Source organism: Alligator mississippiensis, chromosome 7 (genome assembly GCF_030867095.1).
Source record: "Alligator mississippiensis isolate rAllMis1 chromosome 7, rAllMis1, whole genome shotgun sequence".
Taxonomy (NCBI): domain Eukaryota; kingdom Metazoa; phylum Chordata; order Crocodylia; family Alligatoridae; genus Alligator; species Alligator mississippiensis.
In genome coordinates, this window is record NC_081830.1 from 4846766 (window position 1) to 4854845 (window position 8080).

Genomic DNA, 8080 nt, shown 5'->3' on the forward strand with positions numbered 1-8080 from the left:
ATACTGATATAATTTCAGATTCTTCTATAAATACACCTCTCTTCATAAATGTTAAGGTACAGATATACATATTCATGTTTATTAATAATTTAGTGGCTCACCATTCTCTATTAAAAAACATCATATACTTTTTGGGGTATTTGTTTGATTGTTATTTCCTTGGTTTGTTTTCTTCCTAATCATGAAAACAGACTTCTGAATATAACTGAATTATAAATTGCCAAGGGAAAAAAATATCTGGGTTTAGGGTAGGGATTCCTCCATGTTCGCTCAGTCACTGAGGATAAATAAATAAACTAATAACAACTTAAATGCTCAGCTTATGAGACATACAGCTATATTGACTTGATTGTAGTTGTAATGATTTAAACCAGTTGAGAACCCAACCTAAATTTAAGTAAAAATTAAACAGGTCATGATTAACATACATAACCCAACTGAGGGCATTAAGGACTCAGGGGAATATTGTTATTAGCAACAGGAGTCAACAGAACTGTTTTAACATACATATATCCTTCTTTAGCAGGTAACATTACAAGAAGGTGACACACGAGATGTGTCATCACCCGATTTATGTGAACTGGGACCCTAAAAGGTATGCAAGGGGCAGGAATCTCAGCCTCTGGTCTACTTTTGTACAATGGTAATGACTAGTTCCTCAGTTAGACTCGTTCATTTATAAGTGCCAGGTTCACTCAAAAGGTGAGGATTCTTCTTGCTGTAGGAGAAACTAAGTACCATTTAATGTCCCTTGGAGAAGTTGACTAGAATGAGAAGGAGAGTATGTGTATATCTGTCTTCTTGTACATCTAAAAAAACCCAAGATTTATAGAACCAGGTGGAGTTTCTTTTTTTTTTCCATACCTTTGAGTTTGGGAGTTTTGGTTTTGTATAATAATTCCATGAGTATTGGGCTTTACTCCTTAGTGTTGCAAAATAGTCTTTCTGGCAATGTGTGTACATGCAATGAGACTGTTCCATATTAAATTTATGAATGAGTAGCCTTGATGAAGGAGTTATATGAAGAAAAAATTTGTATTACTCATGTAGACTGACTAGGGCAGAATGGACCTTTCTCCCCTTGACATTTCTGAACGTCTCAATTATGCTGGGAAAAGGAATAATATTTCATTTTCACATTTTTCCCAAAAGGGTTAATGGAAACATGCAAACAAACCATTTAAGTGTTAATGTATATGAAAGGGCAAAATTTGTTTTTATCTATATCTATATCTAGTGAAGTTGCAGGTGTGCATGCTTATATTGGCATTGAATGAATGAACTGGGTATAAGTGCATCTACAGTGTAGAAAGAAGAAATAAAGTGAATTTTAATGGCTACCCTCAAGCTTCAGCTTTTTTTCTACTCTGTAGTACAAATTGAAAGAAAAGGTGCTTTGTTTAAAACGGAATTGGTAATTTTGAATTTTCCTTTTTTTAAAAGAAAGGTCTCCTGCATTTGTGGATTCACCATGGAGAACCAGACAGGGATCAGGGAGTTCATACTCTTAGGCTTCACAGACATTTGGGAGCTACAAATCCTACTCTTTGTGCTTCTTACACTCACCTATAGTTTGACAATAACAGGAAACCTTTTAATCATTGCAATCACCTTGCTGGACCACCGTCTCCAGACACCCATGTATTTCTTCCTCAGGAACTTTTCCCTCTTGGAAATTGGCTTCACTACTGCTGTCGTCCCTGAAGCACTAGCCAACCTAGCACTAGGAACAACAACGATTTCTTTTCTTGGGTGTCTTACCCAATCCTTTCTGTATTTTTTCCTAGGTACTACTGAGTTCCTCTTATTAGCAGCAATGTCATTTGACAGATATGTGGCCATTTGTAACCCTCTGCGCTATACCACCGTTATGAACACCCGAGTTTGCTCACTGTTGGTTTTGGGCTCTTGGATAGAAGGTTTCCTCTTTGTGCTTTTCCCAACGATAGTGTTTCTCCAGCTGCCCTTCTGTGGGTCCAATATTCTTAACCATTTCTTTTGTGACAACACACCCTTAATGAAACTGCTCTGTGGAGACACCCAGCTCCTGGAGCTCATTTCCTTCATTACTGCAGTGCTGTCTCTATTGGGCACTCTCATAATCACTGTTGTTTCATACAGTAAAATCATCCTCACTGTGATGAGAATCCCCTCTAACATAGGCAGGCAGAAAGCCTTTTCCACCTGCATCTCTCACCTCACCGTGGTCTCTATTACTTATGGCACCTGCATTTTTCTGTATATCAAGCCAACACAGAGCAACGGGCTGGGCACCAGCAAGGCAATTGCGGTTCTTAACACTGTTGTGTCTCCGTTACTCAACCCCTTCATCTACAGCTTGAGGAACAAGGAGGTTCAGAGTGCCTTGAGGGATGCGGTCAGTCGAGCATGGTGCTTTCAAAGGACCTGGGAATTGCATGAGAGGTGAGAAGTGGAAACACTTTTGGGCACTCCATTAAAGGGCCGGGATATATCCATATTCCTGATGTTGCTTTTAGGGAAACCAAACCAAATGAATACTTTTTTTTGTTTATAAGTCTAATAACAACATGTTATATGCTAGAGATAGACACTGCATTTATTTCTAAATAAGTGGTGCCCGTGTTTGTCCTTGAACAAATATATCCTGGGATTGATGCATACACACATCTGGTTTCTAATCAGAATTCAGCAAACAGCTGCATGCAGTGCCACTTTTCAGCCATTGATTCAATGATTCAATCCTGGGATAATTGTATAGCTGTTCTGTGCAATATCCTGGATAAAGTGTTACTATCGCTTCTCTGGGAATTTTTTTTAGGATTTATGCCAGGACAACAGACATGGACATCTGTACATTTATACTTTATCTTAGGATAAAATATGTGATCCTGGGATAAATGTAATGCTGGTTTGCAGCTATAGGATAATAAGACTTGAAGGTGCCAACTGATACATTGACCTCACAGGTAGTCATTAACCCAACAAAACCCAGTAAGGATTTACTATTCAGTGGGTGGCTCTACACATGCCCCTGACTGCACAGTTGTTACTGCGGAGTCATTTAGTCCTTCCGAAAATAATAAATGACTCAGCAGTAACTGCTGTTATTGCACAGTCCCAGCAGCACACAGGTTGTTTCTGACCCTACTGTGCAGTAGCATAGATATCACAGTTTGTGCCCACTGTCACTGCAGTGCTGTATCTCACAAAATATGAATGATTATGAGCCCAGTATCTCTCAAAATACCAATGATTATCTCTCCTTTTATGCAATCTCTCTCTGTCTGTCTACCATTTTATTTAGTGAGATTTCAAGAAACAAAGGCAACAATACTGTTTTTCAAAGGAAGATTTATATAACACTGATCAAAATTAGGCCTGTGCGAAGTGGCTAGTATTCGCTTCGGATTTGGATTCAGCTGATTTGGGTACAGTGATTCAATTCAGTGATTTGAATCACTGTCCAGAATTGATTCGGCCGAATCTGATTTGGAGAATCACCTGCTGCCGAATCTCCAAACCTCTGAATCATCCAGGCCCATCCCTGCCAGCCCAGCAATGTCTGCCTGCCCACCCCAGCTCCCAGCACCTTGAAAAAAAAGCTCCGGGTCACTGGGTGCTGCTGGGTGGGCAGGTGATCCCTGCTGCCCCCAATTGCCCATTGCTGCATGGGGGGGGGGGGGGGGCTGCCATGAGCCCCCCAACCCCTCCCCTGTCCTAGCCACCTCCCCCCTCAGTGGCTGCTTCACCCACTGTGGCTCTGTCCCTTTAAGAAAAAAAAAAAAAGCCAACCCCCACCCTCCCCGACTCGCCAGTCCTGCTGGTGGGGGGCAATCCCTGCTTCCCCCTGCTGCCCCATGCCACATGGGGGGCTCTGAATGAGCCCCCCAAATACCCAAGGCCACGCAGGGGCAGTGAGTCCTGGGGATTTTCTTTTTTTTTTCCTTAAAGGGCCAGAGCTGGCGTGGGGTGGGTGCCCATGGGGGGCTGGGGGAGCGAGGGGGAGGTTGGGAGCTCATGGCAAGTTTCAAGGAGATCGGTGCAGGGCTTTGGGGGAAACTGCCCCTCACGCTGTGGACAAGCAAAACTGCTGCCATGAGTGGCAGTGTGTGTGTTCAGGTGCAGCGGGGTGATAGCTGCTGTGACACCTGCCAGCTGTGGAGGAGATGGATGCAGGGGGGTGCTGGGGCCCTGCACCCCTAGCTGCTGACAGGCAAAACTCATGCCAAGACTGTGTCTGTCTTGGGCAGTTCATTGACTGTATTGAGTGTTTTCTCTCCTTCTCCTGGTTTTGTAGGTGCTAATTGATGCTCATTAAGTCGTTATGTAGTAGCTAGGTCCTGTGTATTGAGCTGGTCCCTGAGTCCCTGGTCCCTGAGTGAATCATGATTGATTGATTGGTAACTGGTAGCTTAGCAGCCAGGCCTGCAGCAGTGCCTCCCCTCCCACCCCAGGACAGACACGGTCACTCCCACAGCACCCATGGCACCTTTTTGCTTGTCCGCAGCCTGCAGGGCAGTTCCCCCCAAACTCCTGCACTGTTATCCTTGAAACTTGGCAGGCTTTGTGGCCTCAGCAAGAGCTACCAGCCCTGCACTTTTGACCCCCCTGTGTTATACCACATAGATGTTACAGGAGCTTTGCTTTCAAGAATTTGGGGTACAGTTTCCGCAAAACCTCTGCACTGATCTTCTTGAAACTTGGCAGACTTTGTGGCCTCAGTAAGAGCTACCACTTCTGCAGTTTTTACCCCACTATGTTGTAATGCCTAGACGTGACATGAGTTTTGCTTTCAAGAATTTTGGGTGCCATTGCCCCCAACCCCCTGCACTGACTGTCCTGAAATGTGGCAGACTTCATTATCTCTGCAGAGTCTACCATCCCTGAAAATTTCATCCAAATCAGACAAAAACCAACAAAGTTATAGATATTGTATTGTTCCCCATTATACCCTATGGCCGGATCTCCAAGGCAGCTCCGAGGCGGCTCCGAACCGCTTTGGGAAGCCTAACGAGGCCAGCGCTTTGACTGAGATGTGCTGCTTCAGACTCTGAAGTATCCAAAGCTTCTCCGGATCCGAAGCTCTGTCTGAATCCTCACACAGTCCTATTGTGCAGTATGAAGTCATAGGCATTTGCACACCTACAGTGCATGGGCTGCAGGCTACTCCCGGGGTGCTCATCCATACACATGTACCCAAGTGTAAGTCCTGGATAGAATGGAGAAAGTCCTTCCCACTTTTTAGCTGTATTAGTTAAGGGGTTAGGACACTACCCAGGAAGCAGAAGTTTCCAACATCAAGAGGTTTAGGCTCCCATACCCCAGACAGGGTTTAAACCAGCATCTCTCTAATGACAGTGTTCTAAGCATCATGCCACAGGTTAAGCATTACCAAATGACTTCTCCAATGCTCCTTTTGAAGCTGAGACACTGCACTTTGCATTTAGTGGTTAGGGGGTAAACCAGATAGAAAGTAGTGGGAAAGTATCTGGCCCGCAGGAAGAAAGAGTCCAGGCTGGAAAGCAGGACCTGGCCCTTTCTGGTGAACCATCATTTCACTGAGTGTAACAGCATTCCCTGCTCCCCATCAAGCGTGGAAAGTGGCCACTGCAGGTGTGTTCCCTTGCCTCACCTGCTCCCTGCTTGGTCTCCTCAGGTGCCCCTTGTCAGCCCAGGGCTCCATCCATGCCTCAGATTCCATGGGGGACCATGTGTCTGCAATCCTGGCAGATGACATTTCCTGTTGAAGGGGGATGAGAGCCTTCTCTGTGTTGGTACTAAATTCATAATCCAGCCCCAGTACCCTGCTCCAGGTGAGCACAACCTTCAGACTGACCACTATGCCTCCAGTTAATAATAGACAAATTTTATTGATACGCAGTGATATGAAATAGGAGCAATGGAGGCAAAGTAGGCAAGATGATTACAACATACATTACTTAAATTCCCCACTGCCCAGAATATACACAGGTTGAGCAGTGTGTCTGGCTGGTACGTAAATGCGACCTTGAAGTTTTCTGCTTGAATGTCCCATCTCAGCAACCTTGGAGGTCAGGGGCCAATGCCAGCTTGTTGTTTTGAAAGCTCCTTTTGTATTCTTTCTCCTCTGATGACACTTCACCTTTGGGCATCATTTATTGGTCTCTCCATGGTCATCACACTGTCCACATTTGGTTTTGTCAGCCAAAATCTTATCTTCATAAACCTCTCACATGCACACGTCTTAATTTGGTCATTTCATTTGAAACCAGAAATCCCAAGGGTTTTTGCATGTGGGTACTGTAGCCCTGGAGCCAGGTCTATCTCTGTTATGCAAATAAAGTTTGGATGTTTTTAACTTTCCAAGATATGTATATCCCTTGGCCTTAGACACCCAGTTTGCTTTGAAGGTTGTGAAACTGTGTAACAAACAGGCATTTAGAAATCAATTAACCCTTGCCATTCTTTTAAACCATTGTTCTAATACAATATCTATTTTACCTACAAGCCGATTCCTAAAAGCAAACCTCTAAATATAATTTTCTAACCATCACTCTGCACATGACTGCCTCTCTTGGCTACTGAGCTGTTCTTTGATAGATTCCTTTAGCCCAGGAGTGTCAAACGCATTTTGTGCTCTGGGCTGGATCTGAACTGCAAGGCTCCTTGAAGAGCAGATACAGTCCAGGGCATAGGGAAACAGCAGTGGATTTACGTGGCAGCCCTGGCTCTGACATGGAGTATACATTGGTGGTGGCTTCAGCCCCCTCCACATGTCCCAGACCTGTGCTAGAACCAGGTCTGCTGCCACCTAGCACTGGGAGCTCCAGCTCTGGCTGCAGCTCAGGGTGTGCAGTTGGAGTCAGTGGCCAAGGAGGTAAGGCCCCATCAGGGGTGTCAGATATTTGTTCTAGAGGTCAGATCTGGTCTACAGAGCCAGACTTCCAGACAACAAGCCACTGGGAGTGTTGGGTGTGGGTTTAGGGGGAGTGGCCAGCTGTAGACCCTGGGGCCCTCAGGTCCCCATCTCACATAGCCAGTGACAGATCTAGGATTTCAAAAAGGGAGTGTGGGCAATGGAACTGGTACCACAGGGGTGGTTGTAATCACCTCCCACATCTGTGGGCACATTGCACCAAGGTAGCAGCTGCTGGGGTCTTTTATGTATCTCCAAAGCAGGTATGACCCCCTGACTTAGCCTCCTGGGTCTGGGCACTCCATCTTCTGGAGTTCAGTGACATCCCATCCTCTCCCATTCTTCCCTCCTACTGTACAGCAGATTTTGTCTTTGGATATAGGATGGGGGATTTGCCCATAGATACCACCCTCCCTGGCCCAGCCATTCCTTGCAACTGTAGTCCTGTGGCTGGTGGGGAAACCTAAGAGAGGGGACAAAGAGCAGGGTCCCACCCACTGATGTGCCAGACCAGTCTGGCACCCCATGTTGCCACTCCTGGCAACCCCTAGCTGAAGCAGGGCATTAGTGGACTGGGGCTTTCCCCACACTGGTCACCTGGAGACAGCAGCCACAGCAAGTGGTCATCCCTTCCTCTCCTGCTCCCTTCTTGGTCTTTCCCGGATTCCAACACTAGCCCAGGGTGGCAGCCATGCCCTGGATTCCCCAGGGGACCCAGGTGAGTGTGACTACAAGGAATTAGGGCCACTTGTTGTGACTTTTACTGTTTCAATGGGGTTATGACAGTGGCATAGCAGCCCCCACCCTCCCCCTGGGTCCTCCTCTACACAAACTTCCCTTTCTTGGCTTTCTTCTCTGTTAGATTTTTCTAGTGCAGGGGTGTCTAACTCATCTTGTGCCCTGGGTGGATCTCAACCACAGGGCTCCTTGAAGGCCAGGTACAACCCATGGAACAAGGAAACAGCAGTGGTGGCAGTGGCAACCCTGGCTGTGATGGTGGGGGCAACTGTCAGCTCTGGTTCAGACCAGGGGCATGCAGCAATGGCTCTAGCCCCATCTACATGTCTCAGGCCCATGCCAGAACCAGAGCTGCTGCCATTGAGTGATGGTAGCTCCAGGTCTGGCTCTAGCTCAAAGTATGCAGTGGGGCCAGGGTCCACAGAGGTAGGTCCCTGGCAGTGGCAACAGGCAAAGTAGCTTCAG

At 46.2% G+C, this 8080-nt stretch overlaps 1 protein-coding gene across 1 annotated transcript; it reads left to right on the forward strand.

The window, feature by feature from the left end:
• Positions 1 to 1471: 1471 nt before the first annotated feature.
• LOC102566455 (olfactory receptor 6E1-like) lies at positions 1472 to 2428 on the forward strand. The gene has a single exon (XM_006266751.3). The coding sequence runs from the start codon at positions 1472 to 1474 to the stop codon at positions 2426 to 2428; it is 957 nt and encodes a 318-aa protein (XP_006266813.3).
• The last annotated feature ends 5652 nt before the right edge of the window (positions 2429 to 8080 follow it).

Coding starts and splice junctions, on each gene's coding strand:
- LOC102566455 (XM_006266751.3), top strand. CDS start 1,472: ATGGAGAACCAGACAGGGATCAGGGAGTTCATACTCTTAGGCTTCACA.